The sequence below is a fragment of the Camelus bactrianus genome, chromosome 7 (assembly GCF_048773025.1).
Source record: "Camelus bactrianus isolate YW-2024 breed Bactrian camel chromosome 7, ASM4877302v1, whole genome shotgun sequence".
Classification (NCBI taxonomy): Eukaryota; Metazoa; Chordata; class Mammalia; order Artiodactyla; family Camelidae; genus Camelus; species Camelus bactrianus.
In genome coordinates, this window is record NC_133545.1 from 29298645 (window position 1) to 29316617 (window position 17973).

At 41.2% G+C, this 17973-nt stretch overlaps 1 protein-coding gene across 10 annotated transcripts in view; it reads right to left on the minus strand.

Annotated features, from left to right (window-relative positions):
* ST7 (suppression of tumorigenicity 7) overlaps positions 1-17973 on the minus strand; it is a 294367-nt gene that overhangs the window by 169114 nt on the left and 107280 nt on the right. For all 10 annotated transcript variants that reach the window (XM_045511128.2, XM_045511122.2, XM_045511121.2 and 7 more), the window contains exon 2: positions 7201-7283. In XM_045511128.2, the coding sequence (XP_045367084.1) occupies positions 7201-7278 (78 nt within the window). In that variant the 5' untranslated portion in view covers positions 7279-7283. The remainder of the gene's footprint in view (positions 1-7200; positions 7284-17973) is intronic.

A 17973-nucleotide genomic window follows, 5' to 3' on the forward strand; every position in this document is an offset into this window, starting at 1 on the left:
TGACCACCCTAAAAGGCACTTGAGATTCATGGCTTTGCCTTTATTAGAAAAGAAGGAAGGCTCCAAAGGACCCAGAACAATGGTCACAGAACTGGCAATTGCTTTCTATCTCTTGTGGGCGAGAGCTGCTTTCTATATTATGCTGCTTGGGCACCTGATAGGCCTTCATCCATTCGGTCACATAGCACTAAATGCTCCACACCAGGCATGGGCTGCACTCCAGGGCTACAGAGCACAGATGTGGCTCCTGCCACGACCAGTACATGCCACAGACCCACGTGCCTCCCACAGGTTGCTCCTGGCCCAGCCAACACCCATCACAAAAAAAAAACTTTGGGCCTCTTCCAGATTTCTCAGTTCCTCAGTAGAATCAGAGAACGTCAGCACTAAAAGGGACCCTAAATGATCACGAACAGTTTCATTTATAGATGAAGAATGGGGCCTATACATCAAGGGGCGGCGACCTGACCAAAAGCAAACAGCTAATTAAGTAGCTATTTAGCCCGAAGCCCCGGCTACATGCCACTAATTTTACTAGGGCCCTAAAATAAAACATCTTTTTATAACTCTCTCGCTCATGCAAACACATACAGACAGATGCAACCTGTCATTTCCCTTCTCACATCTTCACTTCTGAATGCCCTCCAACTCTAGTCTCTTTTTGCTTTCTTAGCTATCAAAACCAATCCAGAAGTATTCTATCAAATGGGACTGGATAATTCATGCTAAGATATAAGTGACCCATATTAACAAGGTATTTGCATTATAACAGAGAGAGAGAGACCTTCCACCCAGTATTTCTAGTGCAGAAATAATAGACCTCAATAAAGACAGGGTTATTCATGTAGCTGTTTGGGAGGCAAAGTAGGGACTTCTCCAGCCTGTCCTATCACAGCAGTAGACGGTTTCTTACCCAACACAGTCCTTGATACTAGTATCCCCAACACCCTGGGGCAGGTACTCCAGTATGAGTTAAAGGAGCAACTAGCAAAAGGAGGTAGGAAAGGACTCGAAGCCTTCTTAAACTTCAGACCAAGTCTTCTAATCTAGGGTCTCATCATAACAACCCACCCCATATCCTGAAAGATGACAGGCTTTCGGCCAGCGCTTCACAGTACTTTTACAGAGCTGCACATATCCGATGGGCAGATGGTGTTACTGAACACCCACATATTTGGTGTCACTTTGAATTATTCTCCCTGGTGCATAACCTACAGTGTAAACAGCAAAGCTCTCATAAACAAATTTAGATTTTAAACTTAGTCCTTGGACATGCCAGGAGATTAGCGGAGTTGCCACAGTGGAACAAAACAGTTTTTAATCTGACCAATAACCTAAAATTAAAATATAAATTTACAAATTCCATAGTCTCTAAAAACATAATCTCTCTACTCCAAGAATTATACAGATCAAGTCAGATTATAAAGTACCAATTAGGTTTGTCATTTAGGAATTCAATGGTGGCCCTGTCACCTAGCTGAAAGATAAAAACCCTAATACATCTCACGATAGCCGAGCTGTGCGCATTGGTTGGTACCTTGATTCCCTGGGGCTCAGTTATCCAACGTGTGAAATAAGGTCATTCAGTTAAAGTTAGATGGATAGATGGATGGATGGTTTGAAAACCGGGTGGATGGATGGTTGAAAGGCTGAATGGATGGATGATACGGGCTGGCCTGGTGACTTAATGGGATATTGTCTAAATAAACAGCAGGACCAATGAAAGATTTGTGTTCATTTTGTTTGTTATAAAAAAGAGAGGCCTACACATATTTGTGGAAGAGTAAAGAATCTAGTGGAAAGGGAGAAATTGAAGATGCAGAAGAGTACGAATGACCAAGAGGAATGACACCAAGAGCCCAGAAAGAACGTGTATCTGCCTTGTGAAGGAGCTTCCCCTTCCTGCTCGGAGACAGAATAAAAAGGAAGCATTCGAATGCTTCCTTTAAATAGATGGAATTTTTCTATTCCATTCATTCCAATAGAAGAATACACTCTATTTTGGAAAATAGGGTGTGACATGAGCTGTTTCACAGAGAAGAAGGCAACAAAAAGATAAAAAGCAGGTAACACTGACCTCACTGGAGATGCAGGTAAGGGTTGTCGTCTGACAATAAAGGAAAAGGGAATGGAACTGAGAATGTGGGGGTTGAAGAAGTGGTTTGGATCTATACCTTGCAGGACAGAAAGGCCGTATCACTATACTCGGGACCCAGATCACGTTTAAAACAAAGATTCATTTGTCAAAAACCCAGTTACGTATGCCCTGTAACCATTACTATATGACAGTAGCAGAGGGAATGATCAAGGAGCACTGGGGCTGGGGGCTGGGGTGGAGATCCAAGTTTGCAGCTGGCCTAAGGTGCAATCTTGTCTCATCTTCACCCTCAGGAAAGGAAGAAAAATCTGGCAAAGGCTTAACAAACAAGGCCCTTCCATCTATCTCGCAGACCTAAAAGCTGAATCTCTCCTAAAGATGCCTAGATTCTTCCTATCTAATAAGATCTCCTCTTCTTGAATTGCGTGTTCTATATATAAAATACTTCTCTTCAGAAATCAGGGAATTTCCTATGCCCTAAATCATACTCAAAGATGCTTCAAGATTTCCACATAACAGCAACATTGAAATTCCACAACAATTCCTCCCACTAAATCTATGGGAAACACAAAGATGTCACAGCCTGAAACTGGCTAAGTGTTTCCTAAGGATTAAAGTAGATGATGATATCACAGGAAAGACCCAGCAATGGTGGAGACTGAAGAGGAAATATGAAGCTGGCAGTCTACTCCCAAACAGAGAGACTGCCAACTGACACCTGCTTTAAGTCTTCAGAAATATATCTGGTGGTAAATGTTTTTTTGGCAAGAGAGGATCTTCTGGGTTTAAAGGAGATAAACCAAGGCAGTTGGCATGGGTTACCATAATATCCATAACCTTTTTAGTTTCCTGTTAGAATCCTCAAGTATATCCTTTTCTCCATACCATTGACCCTTTCAAAGTCCCTCCCAATTCCTCATGACAGAATTTTTTTTTTACTCCTGGGTTCTGTCTGTTCAGCTTAGGAATTCTGAAGAGCTACAGAGTGGGTCTCAGCCTCCTGCCTCCTTGTCTCAGCCAGTGACCCCTCAGCCACCTGTTTGCCTAACCAACTGAGGCAGCTGTGTAAAGAACTGGTCTTCATGCTCTTCCATGCCCTTTCCTGGCTACCTATTGCCAAGGCTTTAAGAAAAAAGAGAAGATACAGAAGTGAGGTTCTCTTCAAGGTCAACAGCCAGTGATCCATCCCCACCTCAGTGTCTGCATGTCCGCAGGATGAGATTTTCCACTGTAACATTCATGACTGTGGCTCTGTCGGCTCATCCAGGGGGGCAGCTTTCCTCTAGGTCCTGCCCCTAGAGATTCTGATTCAGCTGGTCTGAGGTGTTGCACAGAATCCATCATTTTAAGTAAGCTCCCCAGACAATTCTGACACAGTCCATTAATTTATTCACTCACTGGATCTACGTTCATTCAACAAATATTTCTTAAGCATTCACCTAGGCATTATACAGTTGTATACAAAAACACAGACACATCCCCAGCCTTTGTGAAGTTTCCACTACAGAGAGGATAAGACCACTAATGTCACAAATGAAATTACAAACTGTAGCAAGTGTTGGCCCGTGTTCTGGATTGGCCAAATCTGACCTAATCAGTGGCTCATTGGAAAAAGAAAAAATGTTTCCTCCAGAGACGTTTGTGGTCTCCCTCCCTCCCCCTTTCTTTTCTCTTTTTCTTTCTTTTCTTTTTCTTTCCTTCTCTCCTCTATGCTTCCTTATCTACCTGACCCATTTCTGTGAGTCTGTTAAAAGGAAAACATCAACCACTGGACACTGCTACTCCCCATCTTCCTAGTCAACAAGTTTATAAGAAGCAGAATAATCCTGAGACAAAGCAGTGGAAATTTAAATTCTAGTCTTCACTAAACCTTTATCTAACAAGGCGACATAGGCAAGTCATAAGATTTCTAGGTGTCTATTCCTTAGGTCTTTACTAGCAAACTGGATGACTTTTGATGCAGGGCTGGAGGGCATGATTTTCAGGTCAAATGCAGGCCAAGTTCTTTAGATATAGAATGCTAAAGAGTTCAAAGGAGCCATAACAATCGTCTAATCCCATTCCCTTACTTTTGAATAGGAGGGGATGGAGGGCATGGCCAGACAGATCCAAATCCAAATATCACCATCTATCTGGTCTATAACTTTGACCAAAGTATTTAAATTGTGTGTCTATTTATACTCAGCAGCATAAAGGCACTGATTATATCAACCACTTAGAATTTCAATGAAATTAGAATTAGAATTCACTTACAATTAAATGAAATAATATATGCAAGGTGTTTAAAAGAGTATCTGGCACAGAGCGGAAAATACAATAAAAGGGCTTTTAGTTACAACTGATTCCTACCTAATTGTCATCTCTTCTACCACTTTCCTGAAAATATAATTCTTTTACACCATGAATTAATTCTTTTATTACTCTCTCTTAATTTTCTATTTTTATTCTTGATTCTCACTTTTAAAAATTATGCTCTGGATGCCTTTTTCTCTATCTATTAAACATGTACGTATAACACACGAGACCTCCCGAAGGCTGGATAACACCAGTGTCAACCATCTCTAAAGCAGGAGCCTAACGCTATCAAGAGCTATTTTCACATTGCAGTGGCTTTGCCTCAGCACAGGTGAAGCATTTCTGAGAAGGCCTTCCAAAACCTTCACGCATCAGAGCTTTTCCTTTGCTCAAAGTTCTACATCAGTCAGGAGTATCTTCTGCTTCCTAGAATGCTACAAGGCAAATATATCATAAAATAGCACAGCTGTGACCATCAGGCTTCAGCAGCTGCACTCCACACGCAAGGAGAAAGCCTCACCAGCCTGGATCTGCAAAGGTGAGCACAGCCTAGGGAAACCCCTTTATTTGGAGGACCAGAGAAGCAAGCTGATGGGACTTCACCATCCCTGGGTGAGAAGGGAAAGCAACTGCTGGGTCTCGCTTACCAGAGTGACAGGAAATGACCCGCATTCTGGTAATTAGTTTATAGCCTAGTGAACCCATACCAAGATACTACTAGAACAAAATCCAGACCTGCCATTTGTTCAGCAACCTAAAACTTCATCAGAGAGGCAGTGAAATGAGGGATAAAAGCACAGGCTCTGGTGCAAGACAGTCTGGGCTGCAATCCTGCTCCGCCGTTCGCCAGCTCTGTTACTGCCTGTCCAGCTTAGGTACCAGCACAAGGGGAACAACTAGCAATTACCTGATTGTGTTGTTGTGAAGAGTAAATGAGTTAGCATGTAAAGTGCTTAGATCAGTGCCCAGCACAGTAATCATCATGGAGGTAGGTAACATTCTTAGGAGAACATTCCTGAGACAGGAAGGTACAAACAAAAACCCACCTTTCCGCTCCAGAGTGAATTATTGCGATTGCTATGCAAGCTATATCTAAAAAAGTTCATTTTTTTCTCTATTTAATCAAAAAATATTTCAAAAGTGTGTTAGAAAGAAAATATTCAAATGTTATTTTAAATATAAATGATAATTATTGGATGGAGACTTGTAATACCTCCACCTGCCCCTAAAATATATTTATGCTGAAATGCTTTCAGCACATACTTATGAATAATTTGTGAAGCATGTGAAAGCATGTTCCACATTTGAAGTTTCTTCAGTCCATTAAGAATATTAAGATGGGAACCCAAAGACATAGGTCTGAAAACTGGCTTTGCCACAAACTAACAACATAAGCTTAATTAGGCAAATCATCTTATAGCTTTATGAACAACTGTCTACAGCGTCCTGACTTTTCTCATGTCCCCACAGAACAGGGAGCACTTCAGAGACACAGACGGGTGTGCAGATCTGCATTTAACAGGCAATATGGTACAAAGTACTACCATGCCTTATTTCAGCCCATCTGATGCAGAAGCTTTAACACGCTCCCCCTCTCCTTGGCTTGATCTCTGCAGCCAGTATTGGGCTTTCCATTTCCAGAATTGACTGATCTCTGCAGTCAGTCAGCAATTCCATAACCATCGTGGAGTGACTCTCACTGATGTCCTTCATACTCCTGGTCCAACAATATGAACTTTAAATGTCTCTGCCCTCAAGTCCAGCAGCCCCCACGTTACAGCAGAGCAAGACTAACTTGAATAGGCTCCGACCACAAAATGATGCTCTCACACCACCACCATCCTTTCAGCTGTTTGCAGGTTTCTGCCCTCAGACATTTCTCCACCTTTTCACTCTGGCTCCTTACAGGTTCAGGCTTATGAAATCCTCCACTGTTCTAGGTTCATCTATGCTCTTGTTCCACATTTTTGTGCCTTTCTCCTCTAAAAATTTCATTTTTCTACTTCTCATTCTCAACTTGGAAATCTTGACAGAAATCTTTTCTTGTCCCTCTCTCTATAATAATTAGTAATCACAGCATTATCGGTAGAGGAAAAAAAGTGTTCTAAAACCTCTTTCTCCTTAAAGGACTTCAATATAAATTTAACCATATTAGAATGATTCTACAAGTTTAGATGGTCCCTTTTAAGGTCACGTAAATTAATGACAACTACTTCAGGTGTTATAACATCACACCGATTACTACGTTAGAGCGTAAGGTAATGGAGCCTGAGAGACCATTATAATTATTGCTTCTTGCCTAGTCAGGATTTTTTTAAGGAAGCGATAGGGAAATAAATGTAAATTTTAAAAGCAAAGAAGATGAAGGGGAAAACTGAGAATTCCACATCCATGTCAATACATTTAAATAAACTGAGCTATACTTCTACTGATCTAGATTATGCCCAAAAATCCACTTTGAAGGGTAATAGAAAAAGTTTAGTTTAAACTGAGTCACTCATTTTACAGTATCTTAGACATCAAAATTTGACACAGAATTATGTCTTCCTTTATTTCCCATTTTGTTTACATGCTGTTTTTCCCTTCAACAAAAGTAATATATGACTGTTTAAAAATTTTTTTTCAAATATTTTAGAAATAAGGTGACCTGGAGAGTGAAAGGCCTCTGTCCATCCCCCTGCCCAACATACACATGTACAATCACTGCCAGCTGCTGGCGCGTACTCTTCCAGCTTTTCTCCTGTACATATATAACATATACATTAGTAATCAGCATATTTTTCAATAGGAAGGATTCCACCACTTACCAAAATAAGCCCTGATATTAGTGAGGAAGTGCCTGTCAGGGCCACGTAGAACTTCGGTGTTAACGTGTTCAAAAACATGCTCACTGAAAGAAAAAAAAAAAAGAGGGGGGAGAAGAACAGGGAATGTATGAATATGTCATCAGTAAAACCAATTCTCATTTTTCTTTCTGGTGCAATCATTTGTTTCTGGTGACAAGAATTATTAGAATCATAGCCAAGTGCCATTAAGATGGTTCAGCATTACACAGGCTCGGAATACTAGGTTTAAGTTATTCATCCTGAAGAAAACAACTACATACAAGAAGGAAGACCAGCTTTTTCATTTCTGCCCCCCAAAACTATTGTGAGTGACTTTCAAGGACTCATAGTCACTAAGGAGTCCAATCAAAGCTGTCAGTCAAGAACGGAAGATGCTCCCGTATGCTTTGTAGGACCCACACATCAGAGTCCTCGAGGAGCCAACAAGCAGTATTTCAACCTCAGAACAGATGAAAAGTAACCATGGTAAACACTTATTAAAGATTCTAGTGCTATAGTTACTCCCAAAAAAGAAAGGACAGGTTGACAGAAGTTAGCAAATACTAGTATAAAGGTTTTTTCAGCTTACTTACAAGATCGTTAGACTGCTCATCAAAATAATTGGATTCAATGAAGAAAACATGAAAAACAAACCACTAAAGATGAATGTGTACCAGCAGGCACCTTCCTGATCAGTTCCTGCCACTCGGTTCACATCAACTATACAGTTGATCTGGTTGCCCACTAAGTAAGGGTCACTTATACATTTTATAAGTATATTTTAAGTCACTATTTATATGTAGATATTGCACAAAACTTTGACTATTACCAAAACAACAACTGACCTAAAGGGCTTTTTGCCCGCATTTTCACATTTCTTTACTGAGTTTGTGTGTGGAAGGGGATCACATCCAGTCCGATTTTAAGATGAAGGACATTAGAAGTAGGACTTTTATGTCATTAGTGCAAAGGCTTTGGCATTTGTCCTGAGCTCAGCCCAGAAACCAAAGTCACCAACGTGAGCGGAGAGCCCATGCTCACTCATTCAACAAATGCTTCTCTCTGTTTATGAATGAGGCTGTGAACAAAGAATGGAAGCATGAATCAGACAAAGTTCCCATTCTCTAGAAGGCCAAAGTCTAGCTGGGAAACAGACAAGCAAACAAGCGATCACCAGACGTAGCCAGGTCCTGTGTAGGATTTTATGAAAACACGTAAAAGGTCTGCACCTCGGGCTGAGAGTCAGGAGATGTCCGGGAGAGTAAGCAGGAGTTACCCAGGCCAAAGTGGGCAGGAGGAGGAAAGGAGGGCAATGTGCATGGAGACACAGGGCCTTCTCTGAGTCTCTGAGGAAAGAGCACAGCCTTTCCAGGTGGGTGCACAGGTTGAGAAGGGAAGGAGCTTGGGCTCTGGACTCTTTGCAAAGGCACCGATGTGGAAGGGTGCATGGATTCCATCCTTCCTGGCTACCGGGCGTGCTCTCAATAAATCCTCCTCCCCCACACCCACTTCAAATGAACTGGTTTGATGTGCCTGCTGGTCTGCCATTTGCAATCACAAGAGTCTGGACTAACACAATGTGCTCAGTCAACAGTCACGACTTGGTTACGTGGATTCTTTCAAAGAGGCAGGGAAAGGCTGAGAAGGAGCGGTCCTCCCAGGGCCATGAGGCAAGAGAAGGTACAGCTGAGCTGAGGCGGTTCTGCTTGGTCATTTAAAAAAACCCAAACTGTGATTTGTCATTTCAGTCATAACAGTCAGTAGGAGGAGGCAGATTTCTCTTTTTAATTTTTTCTTTTTTGGTTAGGGGGACATAATTAGGTTTATTTATTAGCTTATTTTTATTGGCGGTACTGGGGATTGAACCTAGGACCTCGTGCACGGTAAGCATGTGCTCTAATCACTGAGTTATGCCCTCCCCACCCCAACCCGGGCAGATTTCTAAAAGGGAAAAAAAAATTAAACAAACAATCCTAGTTATAAACCTAGAGCTTGTAACTGCCAAGCTGATTCTGAGGTGCCTCAAATTCTCAAAATTCTCCTTCTCACACTATAAATAATCCCACATTTCCCATTATTTTTTTAAAAAGCCACCAAAATAGAGAATTCACTTTGTTATTCTGTAGTTAAGAACACTCAGATCTTTACCACATACTTTCCAGTAACTTTCTGGGGACAAACTGAAAATAGAAGTCAATAAAATCCATTTCTAAAAGAAGGGAAAAGAAGCGCCTGAATTTAAAGTGCTTTAGTAGCCCTAACTCTGCTCTGCTAACTACCCCACAACAAAAGCATAAAGCAGTGCAGGGAAAAGATTTTCTACAGAAAACAGCTGATCCACTGGAGATCAAAGACTCAAGAATTAAGTAAGTGAAAAAAATTGTTTGTTTCATAAAGAGAGAAAAATAAACATCCTATACACTCAGTTTTACCTAAGATAATATAGCAACCATAATTAATAATTAAAACATGCTACTTACTATATCCAGTTACAGAAAGCTACTAGAGTTGGGAGAAAGGATGGTGGACATTAAAAGAAATAGAGACACAAATGGGGAATGAGAGAAGTAGAAACAGAAACTTCAGAGAGTGGGAGGTGTTCATTTAATAATCTACTAATTTTATAGTCTTATTGGATATTCTGACTAAAGTCACTAAGACATGGCACTTGGCAATTCTGAGCATTTTTAGCAACAATTAGTACTCGCCATTTCAATCTATGTATTTAAAGTTTATTACAAAGTACCTTTACATATTAGAGAACTTAATTCTCACTTCAACTCCATGAGGTCAACAGTATTATTCTTCTTATTTCACAGCTGGTGGCTGGGCAAAGCCCTGAACCCCAGTCATCCTGCCCCACGAGCTCAGGGCATCATAGGGTACACATGAGGTTATTGCTGGAGAGCGTTAAGGAACAAAACAGCAAAAGCAAAACAGTAGTCTTTCATTAGAAAAGGAGAGGAAGCTCTAAATAAATGATACAAAAAGAGGGATGTTTTTAATACTGTACTTATTTTTACTGCTGGCCCTTAAAGGTAAGTCCACTGTGATCTTATCATCGGTGTGTGCAGCCCCTGGGGGGAAAGGCAGGAAGCCACCCTGAAGAGGGGTATCTAGTTAAAGATTCCCCTGTTAAGCTAAGGAGGGCTGTACACTGCAAACTGGACTACCTTAAACCTAGGAATACCTTGCCCAGTTTCATCCGGGTCACTAGCAATTATTTTTGAAAATATATGAGGATCTGATAAAGTACCTAAGAATTGGACCAGAGAACTGTGGGGTGTGTAGTTTGAAACAAAAACTGGATTTTCCTGAAATCCACAGACATATCAATATTACCTCCACAGCTGCTGGGGCTAAGGCAAAACAAATTAAAAAACAAAGAGGTAAAGACTCATCTAGCTTTGGCCAGAATAAATTCATGCAATAATACTAATGTCCTACATCAACCCAGACACAAAAATTAATAAGTCAGAAGACTTTTCATTTAATCCAGCTAGACACTCTAACAGGTCACTGATCAAAGAATATTGTGTCAGTTATTCAAGGGCAACCTCAGGGACTGTATCATGAGGCATTTTGAAGATGCTGAACTTTAACTTGGCACAATCTTCTCGTTTAATTAATGAGTAAATGGGAAGGAATTAAGCATGGCTCTGAGAAGAAACTAGACAGGAGGGATGGGTACATGGACTGAAAACTAAATGGCCTCTCTGGATCACAGAAGAGAGGAGGTAAGAAGATAACACAACAGGTCAACTGCGGGAAGTGAAGATTCATTCCTGGGAGCAGGGAACTAGGGTACCAGAGGGCTTACTCAGGAATGACACAGAAGGTCCCCGGAGGAGAATGACACGGGATAGCCCTGGAGGCCTATCTGTGGGAAGCCAGCCAAGTTTCTGGCCCTCATGACAGTAAGAGCCTCCCCCCATATTCTGCAGAGCACAAACAATTCCCAAATTACACTCCTGGCGAAAACTTTCTGTAAAACAGAGTGAGCACATAACCCTTAAGGAGTGTTGACTCCTTAAGAGATACTCCACCTCACACAGAGAAGACCTTGAGTGAAGAGGTTAAGGCAGCATCAAAGACTTGGAGGTGCTGATTAGAAAGAACTGAAGATGCATTGTGATGAAGTTCATGACACCCAAAAATATGGGTCTGCTTTGTCCTGTATTCCATTTAATGCCTTTAATGCAAAAATATGGCATGTGAAAAAATTAGAAAGTTATAACAATCAGCAATCATTGAAAAGCTTAGGAATGAAATCCCTAGGAAGAAGGGTAGACGAAGAAGAAAGAAGAAAGGAGAGGAGGAGAAGAGGAAGAGGAAGAAGAGGAAGAGGAGGAGGAGGAAGAAGAATAAAAGGAAGAGGAGGAGGAGGAGGAAGAAGAAGAAGGAGAAGGAGGAGGAAGAGGAAGGAGAAGGAGAAGAGATTTTGTGTAAGCATTATGCCTGGAAAAGAGAGCAGGGTTAGGGAACTTGGTCTCTAAATGTGAAACCAGCTGCAGTGCAGTGGCCCTGGGGAGGTCCCATGCCCTCTCAGAGCTGCTCCGAGGCTCAGATGAAACAGGCATTCCCTCATAACTTCAGTACATACTGGCTGAGTGCCCACCCTGCGCCAGACGCTAGGGATACAGCAACAAACAGAGCACGTCCCTGCCCCCAAGGGACTCACCAATGGGATAAGCAAATACACACCAGAGTGACACATGAGGGCACCCAAGGAATTAGATGATCAAGAAAAATGTCTGCCAAGAAAAAGCATCCCATGTGAGACCTGGAGGAAGAATCAGGAGCTATCCAGGTGAAATAACCGGTGGCTACAGGGGTGAGAGGACACTGCGAGGCAGAGCTGTAGGGCACTCCACATGGAGTACTGTGGCCAGGAGCCTGAAGGTGCATGCCCAGGGAAGGACCAGGAAGGAAAGTGCAGGTGCCACCAGGTTCTGTGGGTTCTGCGGAGGCACTGGAGGAGAATTACATTAGATACGTGAAATTGCTTCCTGCGGTGCCTGGCATAAAAATACAAGGAACCTTGCCTGACTAGTAGCGAATAGCCATTCTCAGATGAGACAAATTAAAGCAAGTCCACACTGTAACTCTAAAAATTAAAAGTGTTCGCTGCTATTTGGTCTCCTCCAAGATTATTTACGGAGGACTTCTCTCTAACGACTTCATGCAGTGAGCACAGGTACAGTGCAGCCTAACCAAAAGAATACTTAAGAAACAGAGGACTCTGGCTTCCTTACTTTTCTTAGTAAATAAATATAAGTAACATCTCAATACAAGTGAAAATCTGTAGTCCTGAGGCTGTTTCATTATCCATAAAAGAAGAAGAAGAAGATGTATCTTATAGGGTGTTGTGAGAACTGAAGCGCCTAACAGCAGACCTCATCAAATAATATTACTGTTGTTTTTATGTTTATGTTCCTCTTCCTTTTGTGATTGGGCATCTTACATTGCTACAGTGTGGGAAGCAGAGGAGACTGAGCTGAGTGTATAAATTACCACAGCAGTAGTAGCAGCAGTCATCTAGCATTTACTGAGCATCTTCCATGTGCCAAGCACTGTGGTACAGACTGCAGCCCAAGAAGTAAATCACCCACATTGTGATTTGTCCTTATGCTAAAATGGATGCCCTACAAAACAAATGAAGGGTCAGTTAACGGAAGGGTCCTTTTAACTGGATTCTAGCTGCCTGAGGTGGAACTAAACTCGAGGGTGAGTTTGAAGGCAGCCATTTCAGAAGGCAAAGAAATGACTGAATTCCAAAGTCTACCATGTGATCTGAAATCTCTGATCTCTGCCTTCCTGGATGCTGTGGGAACAATCACTTCAGCTACAGGCCACATGGGAATCACCTGCAATCCTGTTCCTTAGTTTTCTTCAAGTCCCCTTGTGGCTCAGGACATAAGCAATATTAAAGCCTAAACCCTAAAATAACCTAAGCATTCTGGTTTGTAGATGTTTTAACCGCAAGGGACGAACAATCAAGGGCACAATACCTTCCAGGCCCTGAGATGGGGACATCAAGGTGGACCATTTCATGCAAAGCAACATTTCTGACTTAGTTACAGAAAGTACACAGAGTTCTGAGCCTACAGAAAGCACAGCAAGGCACGTGCTAGTCTAGTGGGAACCCTCTACCAAACTGTTTTCTCAGACCTCCAGAATGGGTCAGGGAACCCACTGGAATAGTTTAATCCATCACTTGTATTCTTCTATGTGAGAATAGGGAATAGTCTCTTCTTTCATTTCATTATTCTTTCAACCCTACTAACCTCTCTCTTCCTTCCTTTCAGCTTCCATAAAGTAAGGCTGCAACTTCACTTCTGCCCTTCCTCACTTACCAAAGGGAAAGAGAGTGAAAAATGTAAGCTTTAATAGCTTCTTGAACACACAAGCTAATTTTGAACAGATTTCCAGATGACTGCATAGCTTTTAAAATTAAAAAACTTGCCCTTTTTCTCAGAATGACACTGTGGTGAGCAAACCCTAAGGTGCCTCCCAAATGATCCCTGCTTCCTGGTGTTCATATCTTTATGCAGCTCCCTCCCCTTGGATGTGGATGGGGTATGTGACTTGCTTCTAACAAACAGACGTGTAAGAGACTATTTTGGCAGCAGACATGCCAGAGATTCTCCTTGCTGGTTCAATGAAGTAAGTGGCCATATTGAGAAGCCTATGTGGCAGTGGACCCCAAGAAGCCTTTAGAGGGTGGCCTCTGGCCAACGGTCAACACAAAACAAGCCCTCAGTTCTAACAGCAACGATTTCTGTCAACAGCTTACGTGAGCTTGGAAGTAGATTCTTCCTCAGTTGAGCTTGCAGATAAGATCAGCCTGGTAGACACATTGATTACAGCCTGGTGAGATTCAGGGCAAAAGACTCAGCTAAACTATGCCTGTACTCCTGACTCACTGCGAGATAATAAATGTATGCTGTTTTAAGCTGTTATATTTGTGATCATTTGTTATGCAGCAATATAAAGCCAATACAGCCATGTACAATTCATGAAAGTAAAAATCCTTGTGGACATCTGATAACTCTGGCTAACTGCAGTAAGCCTAGAAAGGGTGTTACAATAAGCCAACTCTGTCTGCCCCGAGAGCTTCTTCTTCCTCAACTGTTCAGAAATAAAATGCAACTTCAAAACCCTGCTACTATGACAACATGTTATTCCACATGCTGATCTGTGATTGTCTTTGCAAATCCAATAATATTAAAGAAGCTCAGAGGAAATTTTTTTAAAAAAATATGGATCAAGTATCTTTGTTTTACCCTAGCAAATGATCTTTTTTGCCTAGGCACATTTCAAATATATATTTGCATATTCCAAAAAAAGGTCAGTTTTACATCTGTAAAATTGCATCAGTTCAACAGAAGATTAAAGCACACAGGGAGCACATTTTCTCATTTGTTCTTCTGCTTCCCCCATCTTTGTCCTTCACCTCTCATCTCCCTGGGCTCTGATAAGGTCTCCAGCTTTTATGCACCACAATTCCCTGGAAATATCCTGTGGCATTTATCCCTGAGAGGAAAAAGACATGGAAGTATATTTTTAGACCTGTTCTTATGGCAAGAAAGCCTCATAAATCACTGTGTCTACTTTTCCCTCTACCCTTGACGTTGCCTTGGCAACTTTACAGGTATACTGTTTCTGCTTTGCTAGGCACCTGACTCTGAAAAGTGGAGCTGAGCACATTCTTTCTTTTCTCAGCTGTAATCTGGGAAACTATATTCGAGCAGTGTTCAATCTTCATGGCTCCCTGTCCCTTGCTGGAGGAAGGCCATCTGTCAAGCCATGAAGGACTGTCCAAAGCCCGGTCACACACAAACCTCAGAAACCCAAAAGGACAAGTGAAGCAAGATCTCATATTACCTGTTCCCTTTTATTTATAAGCAGATTGATAATGAGGAACTATACCCTGGTCAAGAACATGAGAGAGATTTGTATAAGTCTTACTATATTTTTAGTTATTTAAAACATGCTTTAATTCAGGGATGAAAATGTATGAATCTTTTTGTTTCTCCTACATTGTTTAACATCAGGAAGAAAAAAATAAAGACATCTTTGCCTCTGATGGGAGAAAAATCTTCCCCACACTTATCCTGCAAAGAGACAGAAGCTTTGTGGAGATATGCTCCTCCAGCCTGCAAGTGCTCACTGTGCCTCCATCAGCCAGCACCCAGCACAGAGCCTGGTCCACAGAAGTACTCAATGTTTGACGAGCGCTGCATGCCTGCTTAAGGGCAGAGTGCTAGGTGATAAAGTTGTAACAACCATTCCCCAGGACTTCTGATTTAAAAAAAAAAAACTTCCTCTGTCTGGCAAAATTGAAAGTCTTTGATAGCTGTGACCTTGTCTTCTGGGGCATGTGTACGTGTCTGTTTCTATCCTCAGAGCACCTGTACAGTGTGTGATGCTTGTTAGGTAGACCGCTTGTTAGATGCGGTCTACACACTGATAAATCAAGAAAGTCCAGACATACTTATACATCCTCACACATCAGCAACACTTTGGCTGTGTGGAACCCTCAGAAATGAGTCATTTGGGATAGTTAAGGACCTATCCCATTAAAACCCAGACGTTTTTCTTTTCAAAGCAATTTTACAAGATAATCTTTCCAAAAGCACATTACATACTTGACTGCATCTTTAAACAAAATATCCAAAAAATATTTCAATCTTTAAGTGATGGCTCTAAGTCATCAAAATGAACAGAAACTATAGTACTGTGCAAGCATTCAGCAATGTTTTTAGAAACTATTCAAGTACTCTATGCCCTTTGCCTCCAAAATGAAGTAATCCCAGACTAATGTGTTTTTTTTTTCAGTTTTTTTATATCATTTTTGTCACCTGACATGTTATCAGGTATTAACTATTATTTGTTGTTGTTGTGTGTTTGCTTCAAACAGCTTTCTCTCCTCTTAAATATGCTACTCAAAACTCTATCGTCCCTTCAAAGGCAGATAAACAACTTTGGTCATTTAATAACTTTTGATGTTTAATATATACCCGACACTGTAAAATGCTGGGTAATACAAAGATATATAATACATAGTTCTTGTCTCACGGAGCTCTGGATTTCATGGAAGAGGCAGACATGGAAACAAATTAACAGGCAATTCTTATTCTGAGTGTTGCTCTGGAAATAGAAAGTTGGTATTCCTGAATCAGCCTTGGGCTGGGATGGGGGACAGAATGGGCATCAAGGAATGTTCCTTTGAGAAGACGGCTAAGCAGAGTCAAAGCATGTGCACTGGAACCATGTAAAACAAGACCTGTGATCTCCTGGTGGTAATTCTTGGATGCTCATCTGCATGTGCTATCTACATACTGGCCTTTTTTCCTTAGGGCTTGGTGGTTTGAGGAGTTGAAATGACTGGATTGCTGAATTCTAGAAAGGTCCAGCATCACTGTAGTGAGCCCTAATGCACACTGTCATGGAGTAGCTGTTATCAGCGTTAGATAAGAACACCCTCAGTGGTTCTTGTGTTCACACTAGAGTGCTCCAAAAGGCTCCTCTCAGAATCAGCCACGCAAAATGTCCTTGGACTTTTCCATCATCTTGAAAAAATTTTGATGTTATCAACTCTCGTTCACTGGAAATTATTTTTTTTTAAAGAAGCCTTAATGGTTTGTTTTAGAAAGATTACATGCTGCAAAGTTCATTACCTAACGGGCTGGAAAAGAGATAACTACATAAAAGGTTTCAAAATACTTGTGGCAATAAGCTCTCTGAAGAGATAATTGTTAAATCTAAGATGCATGGAAATAACTAAGAAAGACAAGAAGAATATTAGCAAGAGTAATGGAATAACCACTTATAATCTAAAACATCTTTAAGGAAATGCTCTTTATTTATTAATATTAGCTAGTTCATTCATCAAAAATATACTTAGCTTATAAAAAGTATAAGGCACTAAACTAGACACTGAGGTTGTAAAATAAAATAATATTGAGACTGACCTTGAGAAAGGAAAGTAAGATGCCCACACAAATAATGCAGAACAGAATATGAAACATGTCAGAAGAGAGTACAGATAAAAGCTAGAGGATGAAAATGCTGCTTCCAGCTAGAGGGATCAGAGAAGCTCAATTAACGAAACGTCCTTCCTCTGGGCTTTGTAAGGATAAGCTTTGAACATGAGGTTGGGGAGGAGAAAAGAGAGTGTATGGACCCCAGACAGCTATTACCATACACACAAAGGAACTGGGTTGGAGTACAGGGAGGATGAGGAGAAGCAGTGGGAGAGAAGGCTGGCTCCAAGCCAGGCCGAGAAAACCAAACTTAACACCACGGACAGTGAGAAGATACTCACCACTCACGGAGATGCAAGCAAGACAGATGCTTAGTGTGTAAAATGTACAGCTTTAGGAGTTATTTCAGAAGGGAGTTCCTGTAATACCACTAGGGTGGGAAGTTGGGCATATTAGATGTTGCAGAGATAAATTCAAGAGGATCTGGCTCTTAACAACGTGACATAAAGGGAAGACTTTAGAGGATGTCGGCAAAGTGAGGCCAGAGTCAAACTCCAAGTGGTTAAAGACCAAGTGGTAAGGAAATTACAGCAGCAAGCACAGGCTACTTCTACAAGAAGTCTGGCAGGAAAGAAGAAAGTTTATCATTAAGTGTGATTTAAGTTAAAAGAAAACATAAATAGCACCTTATGAGTTAGTAAGTGAATTAGGATTAAAACTCAAACCTTTATTCCACGGCAATAAGATTAGCCCTCCTAAGAAATCC